The sequence below is a fragment of the Trifolium pratense genome, linkage group LG1 (assembly GCF_020283565.1).
Source record: "Trifolium pratense cultivar HEN17-A07 linkage group LG1, ARS_RC_1.1, whole genome shotgun sequence".
NCBI lineage: Eukaryota > Viridiplantae > Streptophyta > Magnoliopsida > Fabales > Fabaceae > Trifolium > Trifolium pratense.
In genome coordinates, this window is record NC_060059.1 from 25,505,892 (window position 1) to 25,519,430 (window position 13,539).

The 13,539-nt window shown below is 34.6% G+C and overlaps 2 protein-coding genes and 1 pseudogene across 2 annotated transcripts; 1 reads left to right on the forward strand and 2 right to left on the reverse strand.

The window, feature by feature from the left end:
* Positions 1–1,236: 1,236 nt before the first annotated feature.
* Positions 1,237–10,759, reverse strand: LOC123902122. The gene is made up of 9 exons (XM_045951780.1): positions 10,724–10,759; positions 9,243–9,332; positions 3,776–4,584; positions 3,409–3,662; positions 3,120–3,323; positions 2,945–3,037; positions 2,749–2,856; positions 2,054–2,437; positions 1,237–1,574 (listed from the first exon to the last, which is right to left on the reverse strand). The coding sequence occupies exons 3-9, from the start codon at positions 4,578–4,580 to the stop codon at positions 1,509–1,511; spliced, it is 1,914 nt and encodes a 637-aa protein (XP_045807736.1). The 5' UTR covers positions 4,581–4,584; positions 9,243–9,332; positions 10,724–10,759; the 3' UTR covers positions 1,237–1,508.
* Positions 8,350–9,075, forward strand: LOC123910497 (annotated as a pseudogene).
* Positions 10,760–12,995: 2,236 nt separating the features above from the next.
* On the reverse strand, positions 12,996–13,502 carry LOC123891093. Its single transcript, XM_045940902.1, has one exon. It carries the CDS (start codon positions 13,500–13,502, stop codon positions 12,996–12,998), a length of 507 nt encoding a protein of 168 aa, XP_045796858.1.
* Between the last annotated feature and the right edge of the window lie 37 nt (positions 13,503–13,539).

Below are 13,539 nucleotides of genomic sequence, written 5' to 3' on the forward strand. Positions count from 1 at the left end.
CTATGTTATCAAATGTGGGGGTGTTGTCGCTTGAAAACTAGCTTTCAAGTAGACCTGATTTATAAATCTAATCATAGATTTAATTTTCCCCTTTTGTGGAGATGTTGTCGCTTAGAATTTATCTAAGCAGACCTGATGAATTATATTATAAATGTCGATTCGACAATATGTGTTATATTATTTATAGTGGATGAGTCATTGTATTAAAATAATACAATGATGTTAATCAGATATAAGAGCCGATGAAAATAAAATCAATAAGTGAATTTATTGTGAGGAACAAGTTTATTGTTATAGACTTGAATAAATATTATATTAGATTAATTGACTTCGAGACGTCTTAGTCAATATTACTTGATGAAAGAAAATTATCTTCATCATTTGTGTATAAAGTAGCTACTAAACAAAGCCCCTAGGAAGAAATAATTTTGTGACACATCGAGGGGAATTGGACTTTAGCACTACAACATTTTCATTCTACAAGAACGCCAAAAAACCGTTTTGTAATGTAAAAAAACCGTTGCCATAGGCTACGAGAACGGTTTTTTGGGGTTCTATACCGAGGGGTTCTCTTAGCCTTTCGAAACGGTTTTTTCTTTCAACGGCAACCCCTTCAAGGAAACCGTTTTCTTAGAGTCCCTAACAGAACGGTTCTTAAAGTTCCCAACCACAACGGTTTCTCTCTGTTCTCAACTAAAACCGTTGCCAATGGTCTAATAAGAGAACGGTTTTCTTTTATCTACCGCAACGGTTTTCGACCGTTGTTCATCATAAAACCGTTCTTGTTTTTCTGATACAGCAACGTTTTCGCGACGTTGCCAAATCGTTAACCGTTCTGGTTGTTTGGATACAGCAACGCTTTCTCGCAGTTGCCAATTTGAAAACCGTTCTGGTTGTTTGGATACAGCAACGCTTTCTCGCAGTTGCCAATTTGAAAACCGTTCTGGTTTGTATTTACAGCAACGCTTTCTCGCAGTTGCCAAATCAAAAAGCGTTCTTGTTTTTCTAACACAGCAACGCTTTCTCACAGTTGCCAAATCAAAAATCTAACACACAAGAACGCTTTCGCACATTGCACAAAAACTAACATTTTATTACTAACATTTTATTTTAATGAAGTAATATTTTCAATTTAATTTTATCACTCTTATAATAATAATAATAATTATTATTATTATATTAGTAGACCTAAAGAACAATAATTTCAATATAATCCAATAATAAAAGACATACAAATTAAACTAAAATGATTATCATTCATATATATCAAAATAATAACATCGATCAACATAACGTTGTCCTAATATTGTCAATCATTCACAATCAAACTAACATCTTCAAAATGAAATAGACCATGCATCTTCAAAATGAAACTAACATCTTAAATGTATATCCAAATGTGCATTCACCATATATCAAACTAACATGAATTGTATATCACAATTATGTGCATTCACCATCAAACTAACATCATCAAAATGTATATCCTATTAAAAAAACATAAACATCTAGCTCTCTTCTTCTTCTTCTTCATGATCTTTCATTTCTTCTTCGATATCATCATTATTTATCTTCTGCAAAATAAAAGTAATATAATTAAAATTCTATGTAAAAAGAAAAGAAACAATGAGCAGATCAACTATCTAGAAGTCAATACATTTTTTTTTTTTTGTAAAATATCCAATGAATTAGACATTCAAACGTGTGACTAACAGAGTCGGTCCTAAACAAGCAACTTTTCAATACAAAAATATTCTGAATATTATCATTACAGTCCTAAATTATCAGTTCAGTTCAAGGTTTTGAATGAACAGTCCTAAGCATCACAGTCTCACAACTCACATAATTATATTAACCGGAGCTTCCTTGACTATTGCCTAATCACCCCATACAAGCTAATGGATTTTTTAGTCACAGTTAAAGAGGATAACTAAATCCTTTATATCGATTTTTCAAAATTCTCGAAGACAAAGACACTTCAAACACTAACCAATGTCTATGAAGACAACTATAATATATTGTATATCAAGCACAAAGTATAGTTCAATCTTACTTCATTATCATTAGGAGCATCAGTTGTAGGAGCTGATATCAAAGCTTGCAGAGCCTCCACATCCAAGTTTGCGGTGTTTTGGTTCACAATGGCTTTAAGAAGAATCTGAAGTTTTCTTTCCGTTGCTTCCTTTTCCTGTTGAATTTTTGTTTCCATTGCTTCCTTATCCTGACGACGTTTCTCCTCCATCTCTTGTTTTAACTGTTCAACCTCATCAGCATGCTCTCTTTTAAGTTTTTCAATTTCTTCATTTCTTTTCAAGAGCGTGAGGGTTGTGGTTCTTCCGTGGCAACGCATTCTCCCAGGTTTTTCTTTGCCAACTATACTTTGAAAGGCTTCTGAAGAAGGCTGCCCATTGTTTTCAATCATGTCTTGAAGCTTTATCTAGCATACATAATATAGTAGTAGTTAGGACTGTTTATGGTTCAAAATGCAATCATAAAAGGCTAAGCAATTATAGCAAAATGAACATCATCACTTCAAGCTAAGGAATTCTGCTAATATTTATAACTAAAAGCATTGTACTCGATCACATGTGTGTGTGTAAAGTTAAGTCAACTTTTTCTTCTTACTAAACTAGGTAATATGATCTGTTAAGTATTGTTTATATATAATTACTTAGTTGCATCCTAGCTATAATTATGTAGTGTAACTTAAGTACTTGCACAATAACAGAACACACAACATTTACTTACAATTGCACTGTTTGTTTCTTTATCCAACTCCTTTCCTTTCCTACTTTGTCGAGTAGCAATGAAAACTTGAGCTTGAGTTGGAGGCTCTTTATCTTCACTACTTACACGCTAAATCGAGTAAAACAAGAGTAACAGAAAATATTAATGAAGTGGCAGAATATTTAACGTTCATTTAGAATAATTTAAAAAAGAATACCATTTTTTCTCTTATAACAGCAAAGGCTTTATTCCCCGTACGATGTCTATATTTCAGTTGAGCTATATTTTGGGCATTTTGATGACTTACTTCCTATATTCAATGAAACAATTTTTTTTTGTTACATTCCAAATTTGTGACAAAAAGTATGTAAGCAATAGTAACTATAGCTTACTTGAGTTTTTTCATCTTCCCAAAACTCCAATAAATTCCTAAACTGTCCTTCTGGTATGTCTTGTGGACGATTTTTTAGCCGCTCACACTTGGTTTTGTACGAACTAAAATGCATCCTTTTAATCCAGCATTTGTATCGTTTCCAAGCATCATTTACAATAGCAAGCACAGCCTTCCTTCCTTCCTTTGGGATAATGTATTTTTCCTACAATAAAAAAAGAAAAATTTAGAAAGTTATATTCATTGAAATATGCTAACAAACACACAAAATCAACTAAAAAAGTAAGTACATTGACATAATCCCACACGGGATCTATCACTTGTTCCTCCCAAGACTTGACCAAACCAATCCAACTAGTGAAGGTGAGCGGACATATATCTGAACTTCTTGCAATTGTCCCCAAAAAGCTACTGAATTCAGACACCGTCTTTTCATCTGGCCCAATTGGCTGTCCTTCTCCATTCAAGGTGATCTCGTCTCTATCTTTAAATTGTCGTGTATGAATTTTCCGACATATAGTCTTTCCTCGTTTTCTTATTAAACCTAAGGATAAAGCACATATTATTAATTAAAAAAGTTAAACAAATATGCAAATATGTATATACAATTTGAACTCTACAAAAGCAAACAACCAATCAAAACTATTAAGAGATTACCTTTAGTTGTATTTACATCCGCTCCCTCAAATTCCTCACCTCCGTAGTTCATATCAGTCTCCATATATTCTTCCATTTCACTTTCTTCGATATCTTCGTCGTCTGATTCATCTACTCCATCTTGTTCCTTATTCTTATTGAGATATTCGGCAATTGGCATGGCTGGACAATTTGGAATAGTTTTTTTCTTCTTTGAGGGTTGTTGATCTACCGTTGATCCTTGAACTTGATTTTCCATGGTAGATCTTACTTGCCTCTTAAGATTATTGTTCTGCCTTACCTCTTTGTTTTGCTCACCTTTGTTCTTTGAGACTTGTGATTCAATCAAACCTTTAACTTGATGATCCACCGTAGACTTTAAATTCTTCTTAGTATTATTGTTCTGGACAAACACTTTGCTCGGAGCAGCAATCTCCTTAGAGGCTGCTACTTCCAATTGCCTCTTAATGTTATTATTCTTAACAAACCCTTTGTTTTGCTCAACATTTTTTTTACATGCTTCAACATCCAATTGCTTCTCAATTATTTTTTTAGAGGCTTCTACTTCTGGTTGCCTCCTAAAGTTAGTGTTCTGAACACCTTTGTTTGCCTCGCCCTTTTTCATTTGTTGGGATGCAATTATATTATTCAATGATCCCTTCTGACGGCCCAACCTTTGAATATTTCCAACATTAGTGTTATCTTGATTTGTTGGATTGCCTCTTAAATATTTTTGATTTTCAAGCTTGACATTACGCATCTGCTGCAACGAATCTGCGTTGGACTTAGCATGGATATCAAACCCAAAACCATTCTTGTTTTTCATTTTCCTGAAATTACCATACAAAATAAGAATGGTTGTCCTATCTCAACAAGCTACATTAAACAAACAAACAAACAGATGCAGCAGCAGAACAACAACAAAACAGATGCATCAGACCAACAAAGTAGACTTGACAACAAAAATACAATCACAACAGTGGACAGACAAACTAATGAATAAAAAATGTAGAAAGCAGAATTTTACAAACCACATTTCATAAAAAGAAATACATTAGTAGACTCTGCAGTAAAAATACAATCACAACAGTGGACAGACAAACTAGTCAATCATAAATGTATAAAGCAGAATTTTACAAAACACATTTCATAAACAAGAAATGCATTAGAATCGATCATCATCAGTAATTAGAATCGTCATCAGATTCTATTACATTTGGCTCAGGTACTAAATTATCTACAATTGATGGTGGAATGTCATTCCTAACAAATTCATCATCACAAAATTCATCGCTTGAAGCTAGATTTATTGCATGATCTGACATATCACAATTATATGGTTGATGGTGATTTGAGTCAGATTGTTCATTCATGTTAAAAAAATCTCTCGGAACAGACTTCATAACATAGTGTTTATTTGCATCAGAAGGATCTTGAATGTAGAAGCATTGGTGCACTTGAGAAGCCAATACAAAAGGATCGTCCACGTAACATCTCTTGTTGAAGTAAACACAAATCATCCCATATTTTTCCTCTTCGGCTTGAAACCAATCACATCTAAATAATACAAACTTCAACTTACCATAATAGTCTACCTCAACTATTTGTGTAATCAATCCATAGTAAGTTATTGACTGTGTTATTGGATTTGCATCTTTGGTACTTGAAAAACTTTCGGTTACTGCCGCTAGTGTCACACCACTATTTTGTGTTGTACGTCTAGCATCACGTTGTTTTGTATGAAACCTATATCCATTAATTACATAGCCAGAAAAACCTCGTGCAATTTTATTTGGTCCTCTAGATAGCGTCCTAAGGTTGGCAGACACGTCGCTTAACAAAGCACGCTTTTTAAACCATTCGACAAAATCTGACCCTTGACTCTTCGCTTTGCTCCACGCCTTTCTCTTTTTAGGAATTTCATTTTCATGTTCACTGGAAATAAAATTAAACTGTTCACGTAATTGTATAACAATTCTTTTATGCAATTGAAACATTCAAACATATTCATTACCTTAAAAATTTTTGGACATCGTCGTGATTGAATAAGATGTAACGATGGGCTAGACTCCTTGACTTGCAATCCATAAGAATTGCTTCACCCTTTCTCTTTCCTCCGATAGGATGACCAATGCTAGAACAAGAACTTGGACTTTCATGTTCATTAGGATCAGATATATCGCTATTCCTTGTCATTCTAGTAAACCTTGTATCAACACCACTATGCAAATACCGCGAGCAAAATGTCAAGCATTCTTCAACCAAATAACCCTCAGCAATAGAACCCTCAGGACGACTTTTATTACGAACATAACTCTTCAATTTTCCTAGATACCTTTCTGGAAAGTACATCCACCGAAACTGAACAGGCCCTCCTAATCTTACCTCATTCGCTAGATGTATTGGCAAATGAACCATTATATCAAAGAAACACGGGGGGAAAATCATCTCGAATTGGCAAAGTGTTTCTGCAATCTCAGATTGCAAGATATCCAAATCTGCCACCTCAATCACCTTTTGACATAAACAACGAAAAAATGAACAAAGACGGATTAATGGGTGTGCAACCTGGTTTGACAATGTACTTCTCACAGCTACTTGAAGCAAGTAATGCAAAATGAAATGTGCATCGTGGCTCTTGTATCCGCTAACTTTTCTGTCAGCAAGTTGAACACATCTTGAGATGTTTGAAGCACAACCATCTGGTATTTTAGCATTTTTCAATACAGAGCAAAAAGTAGTTTTCTCCTTTGCAGTCATGGAAAAACATGCTTTTGGAAGCAATGACTTTTTTCCTTGATCTACATCTTCGGGGTGAAGTTTCTTTCTAATACCCATATCCTTCAAGTCTAAACGTGCGTTTTTATGATCTCTTGTCTTTCCCGGGATATCCAACAAAGTCCCAATTATATTATCAAAAATGTTTTTCTCTATGTGCATCACATCAAGGTTGTGGCGTAAAAGATTATGCTTCCAATATGGTAAGTCAAAAAATATAGATATTTTCTTCCATGGACCATTCTTACATTTCTTTTGCATCCTACCAAAGTCATTGTTGACGTCCTTTAGTTTCTCCGAGATTTGTTCCCATTTTAACAACTCTGGCGGTGGCCTATCTTCTATGCTCCCATTGAAATTCGTAACATTTGATCTATATTTATGATCCTTAGGCAAGAAAGCACGATGACCCATAAAACACACCTTTTTACTTTTATCCAACCACATCGAATCAGTGTCATAATTACAGCAAGGACATGCTAGGTACCCTTTTGTACTCCACCCACTCAACATAGCATACCCGGGAAAGTCACTAATAGTCCACAAGAGAGCTGCACGCATTTGGAAAGTTTGATTTAGTGATGCATCATATGTTTCTACACCCGAATCCCATAACACTTTCAACTCTTCAATCAATGGTTGAAGGTACACATCAATGTTATTCCCTGGTGAAAGTGGTCCAGGAATTAATAAAGTCAACATGGAATACTCAGCCTTCATGCACCACCACGGTGGAAAGTTATATGGTATTAATACCACAGGCCAAGTACTATGAGACAAATTCATGGTTCTAAAGGGATTAAATCCATCGCTGGCCAATCCAAGTCTTATATTACGCGTCTCATCAGCAAAGTCAGAGTGACGTTTATCAAATTCTTTCCATGCTTCTCCATCTGCAGGATGCCTTAACTTTCCATCATTTGTACGCTCTTCATCGTGCCACCTTAATGAGCTAGCCGTCTTTGAACACATAAACAGCCGTTGAAGTCTAGGAATCAAGGGAAAGTGTCTCAAAACTTTCAATGGAACTTTATGAGATTTGTGATTTTTTTCAACTTGATCATCTCTTTCTACATCTTCCTTCCACCGTAGAGCACCGCAAACATGGCAAGAAGTATCGTTCTCGTGATCTTTCCAATAGATCATGCAATCATTAGGGCATGCATCAATCTTCTTATAATCCAACCCTAAGTCCTTTATCATGCATTTAGTTTTGTTGAACGTATCCGGGATGTTCAATAAAGGCAGAGCTTCTCTCAACAACTCTAAGAGACCATTGAATGACACATTGCTCCAACCATGAAGGCACTTCAATAAATATAGACAAATGGTGAACGACAATTTAGAGAAGTTTTTACAACCCGGAAACAGATCTTGTTTAGCTTCTTCAACTAGATTATAGAAATTTTTTGCATCTTCGTTGAGTCCTACATTAACTTCGTTTACTTCATGTACAACATCTCTAAAGGTTTCATGCAATAGTCCATCAATATCATCAATTTGATCCTCTTCATGACTCATTTGATTATCATTAAGATCGCCGGGTTTTGGTCTCTTCTCACCGTGTCGAACCCAAGTATCATATCCTTTTTGAAATCCAAATGCTATTAAATGATTTCGTACTACATTCCTTGTAAACCATTGTCTATTGAAACAATGAGCACAAGGACAGGGAATCTCTTTCCCGCAGGGTTTTCCTTTGGTGTATGCATAATCTAGAAAAAAATCAATACCATTTTGGTACTCATCAGTCTCTCTACCCAATTTGGTCCATTCCTTGTCCATCGGGCTTACAAGGAGACTACCATATATGGAAAATGATTTCAAAGGGAAGTTAATACCTATATATACATAGTACTCCTAATTACACGGTTAGTTTCAGTTTCAGATTGGGAGGTTAGGCAAACACATTTAGTTTCAAATAAAAATATTGGGTGTTTAGGCTAACATATGACAATCATATACTTAAATAGATCAATTAGTTTTCTGAAGTACTATTTAAAATTCCTAAAACTAATGAGAGCTTTCGCCTGCTTTATGACACTAAAGGCCGTTTCCGTCTCCACTCACTTAGGGATGATGAGGCAAAGTTCTAGCTCTGCAAGGTTCGATCAGTTCAATTTGGGCAGAAAGGTATCCCATACCTGAACACCTATGATGGTCGCACTATCCGCTACCCAGACCCTGTCATCAGGGCCAATGACACCATCAAGCTGGATCTTGAGGAAAACAAGATTGTTGATTTCATCAAATTTGATGTTGGTAATGTTGTGATGGTTACTGGTGGAAGGAACAGAGGGCGTGTCGGAGTGATCAAGAACAGGGAAAAACATAAGGGAACTTTCGAGACAATCCACGTTCAGGATTCTACTGGTCATGAATTTGCAACTCGTTTGGCCAATGTGTTCACTATTGGTAAGGGAACAAAGCCATAGGTATCTCTTCCTAAGGGTAAGGGTATTAAGCTAACCGTCATCGAGGAAGCTAGAAAGAGGGCTGCTGCAGCCCAACAAGAAATTGCTGCTTAAATCTATTTCGAATAATTTATCAGACTCGAGTGCTTTGTAGTTTATTGACGATTTTGGTTTCTTATGTTTTTAATCAACTGAATTTTGACTTTTGCAATTTGCACTATACAACTTTTATTGTTCCTACTATACTTAAAAAAAAAAAAAATGCATGTCTATGACTATTGAACAATGAAACATACCTTCTTGAAGAATACTCTCTCTTATATATGCAACAACAAATGTCTTGATTAGAAGAAAAGCAGAGTTGGAGTATGGAATAGAAACAGCAGCTGTTAATGCATCAAGAGACTAACGCTAATTATTAAAAATAGAAGTGATTAAGTATAATAAAACGTGTCATGGAATATTTCTATCCAATTCACGTGGTGACAATGTTTAACGTGTGAACATATATATATTAGGCATGTATAGTACTCATCAATATTCACAAGTGTTTGAGAATTTACAGATCAATATTCACTCTCACCTACTAGTTATAGACAAATAAATTAAAAGGAGCAGCGAAGCTCCTGGTTGCTAAAGTGATTCGACTATGCTTATCACCTACTATGAGGCACATAATTATTATCTCTACTTATGATTATCACCGTAACAACCCACTTTAAAATAGTTAAGAGTAATAGTAAGGAGAAGTTTATGAAAAGAAACTAGTGTTAAAATTATGCACACACATCAGTGACTTAAAACAAAAAAGCCTAAAACAGAAATTAAAAGTGACTTAAAACTCAAAATCTAAATAGTTCAAAACAACAAATAACCGGTAGTTCCAATTAGTGATAAAAGATAAAAAGATCTAATTATTCTCCTCGTCCCCAACATAATCACTATCCTTATTTTCAGACAGTGAGGCATATCCTTCAACTTCTTCAATTGAATTTTTATAATTGATGTATTGAAATAGATGAAGTATGAAGTGAAGAGAAAAGATGGAGGGGCAAAGACAGTTTAGTGATGAGAGGTTACCTTGGCCATGGGGTTTAGGGGTTATATAAGACCCCATCTCATCACTGACTCATCACTATTTTATTTTACTATTTTTGAAAATGCAGCTCATATGATATTTGTAATGTTATGATTAGAGTAAAAAGCATAAAAAACAGAAACTTCTGCTATCTGCCATAACCGATATCGCCGATATGCAAAAAGCCACTGATATTACCGTGGTAGCGGAATCGCAATAGCATATCGGCTTTCGTTGTGGGTGCTCTAAATCCCGATATGTAACAGCGGTATAGCGGCGATATACCGATTATTTAACAACACTGAGACAAGTTGAAACTCTCTTGATAATCTTACCATCTTAAGTTACTAAAACAAAGGCCTGATAATAAGCTGAAATCTCTTACTAAACTATGAAGGTAAATGCCCAATGATGCCAATTTATATAACATCACAAACAAACATCAACAAGGCTTTTTAAAACCAAAGTCCTAATCAAACTATAGTTAAAAGAACAAACATAGTATAATAAAATCAAGTACCACAAACACAGTATAATAAAAGTGTTGGTTCTGAACTCAGAATTACATGTTTAGCCACAAACCCATGAATAGCCAAATTATGAACTCAAAATTACAATGCGTAATAAAATCAAAACTGAAATCCGCAAAACCATTCTCATCGTAATTTGGAAAAAAAAAGGAGAGGAAAAAGTGAGTACCTTGCGAGAATAGAATCGGAAAAAGGAAGGAAGAGCGTTTTGTCAAGATGAAGACTAGAATCACGTTTCCTTCAATGAGGCTGAGAAGTAGAATCAATTGGGATTTTGGGGATGAAATCAATTTTGGTGATGAAATTGAAACAGAAACTTTTGCGACAAAAAGAAACGAGATGAGAAGTAGAATCAATTGGGATTTTGGGGATGAAATCAACAAGAACCAATAGTATATATTCATCTTGGGGAAGTTAAAGATGCTGTGTTTGTTTTTTTTTTTTTAACAAGAATACACGTTCTTGTGTGGTGATTTTGGGAAGATAAGATTTTTTTTTTAAATCTTTTCTTTTTTTTGGTAAAATTAAATCTTTTTAAAATTAAAAAACTGTTTTCTTCAAATAATTTATACAGTGATATATTTATTAAAATAATTTAAAATTATGAGCACAGATTTTAACCGTTGTTATAGATTACAAATAGAAAACCGTTTTTGTTGCAATAGGCTATGAAAACGTTTTTCTACAAAATTTCACAAAATAAAAAAAAAATGAAAAACGTATTTTATTAAAATAATTTAAAATTATATGAGTACTGTTCTTAACCGTTGTTGTAGATTATAGAGAGAAAACCGTTCTTGTTGGTATCTATGAGAACGGTTTTTTACTGTTGCATACAATTGACAAAAATCTATATACTATCGCAACGGTTTACAAAAAGTGTTGTCTTTGATATTCTACGAGAACGGTTTTTTTACATCCAAAAATTTAGGCGTTGCGGTAGCCATAAAATGTTGTAGTGTAGCCATTTGAAATCAACAAGTGATAGGAACCCAACCTTTGTGATTGGAGATCCCATGAATAAGGTTCATATGGGTAAGAACAAGTTACTTGTTAGATCTGCTAGCACCAAAAATTAATTAATTAATTTTTGTTTAGTCCTTTTCCTATGGTATGAGTGAGAAAGTGCTAGATACTGCATTACTGAGAGGATAAGCTAACAAAGCTTTTAATGATTTTCATAGCCCTTATGGGTGGTGTATGATTTGCAGCATACACTTGATGAAATCACCTATGTGAGTGTCAAGTGGGGCCGCTTGTATGAGATTTTGGCGAAATCTCTAGAGCACTCATGAAAGAATCCAGGCACGCGCACGGCCTATTCGCGCAACACAGCGGCAACAACAAGAATTGTGGGGTGTAATGCGATTGGTAGACCGCTAACATACGCTAAGTTTCATTGGTTCATATAGCTTGCTACACCAATGTTACTGTGTGTTAAGTACTATTAGTCTAGCACTGGTTCATATAGCTTGCTACACCAGTTTGATGCATTACATCAATGATGTTAATCCATGAAATGATTTTTTGAGTACTCTTTTAAACTTTAAAATAAATTGTGGGGGATTGTTGTCTATTTTGTCAAAATAATTTATTTTAAAGTTATTTTAATATTATTGTATTTATAGTTTTAAAAGAATTAATTAATCCTATTACTATTATGATTAATGATATGTTAAATGTGCTTAGAGGAGTGCTAGCAACACACTCCAATAACAAACACACTTTAACACACTCTTTTTTATTGGTTAAAATTTATATGGGTCCCATAAAAGTTATATGGGTCCACATTTTTTTATGGGACCCATGTAAATTTCAACCAATAAAAGAGAGTGTGTTGGAGTGTGTCTGTTAAAGAGTGTGTTGCTAGCATTATTCATGTGCTTATTACTTGGTCAAGTACGGTTATATTTTGGCATCTATACCCCTTTATTCCTAATTAATAGCTTGAACCGTTTTAATTGGAAGGAGATGAAAATATATGACAATATATATAGACGTGAGATGAAGAAAGGAAAAGGAGACTGCTTATATTTTGAGCACATAGAGTTTTAAAATATAAATCAATATTACCTTCCCTCACAAATTGAGTTATCTTCTTGGATTAAATCACCGGTGTCTAATAATTCTTGTTAGTTCTGATACCTCGGATATAATTTATATCTGAGAAGGACCTGTTGAATCCTGGAGGATTTGCGCTTATGAGGCGGATAAATCCTTAAGGACAGTGCGATCAGCATGCCTCAGGTATTGTACCACGGTTTGATATTTTGTAGGTTGTTCATCATTTGTGATATCGTGGTTGCATACTTCACGGTTGCCGACATCAATTACCGCAATTAGAAGATAAGTTCTTATGAACTCTATTTTAATTTATTCTCGTTAATGTTTATTGGATTATTTAAATTTATATGTGATTTATTATTGTGATTAGGTCCAATTTATACAACACTATCAACCGCAAAAGCAAGTTCATCAACGCCGCAATAACTCAAAAGAGGATCAAACATTACAGTAGCAGCTAACGGTCCAAGTTCCACAGAATTTCTGCATCCAATCCCATAATACTTCTCCAGCTTAGCCAAATTTGTTTTTATGCCAACTCCCACAAAAGTATAATCTGGCATACTAAGGAAGTTAAGCAGTGGTTTGATGAAAGACAAATCACGAGACCAATTATGAAATAAATTTAGCTGAATAATAAGACACGAATGTCCATCACATAGCTGTATGCTTGCACATTGGGACAGGGAAAATTTTCCTTTTTCACGAGTATGACTCAGAAACCACTCGGCATCAAAGCCGATAACTTTAGTTTGATGATTAATAGAAGGGCGAAGGAAAGACGAGATATGGTTATCAATCTTTGCGTCATTACTATATGTTACTGTGGTTTTGATTAGCTCTCCATTCAGTTCAAATGTCTCCTCATAACCCAAGCCAGACATATTTGTTGTAGAAACAAGACGGCAATACTACGATGAG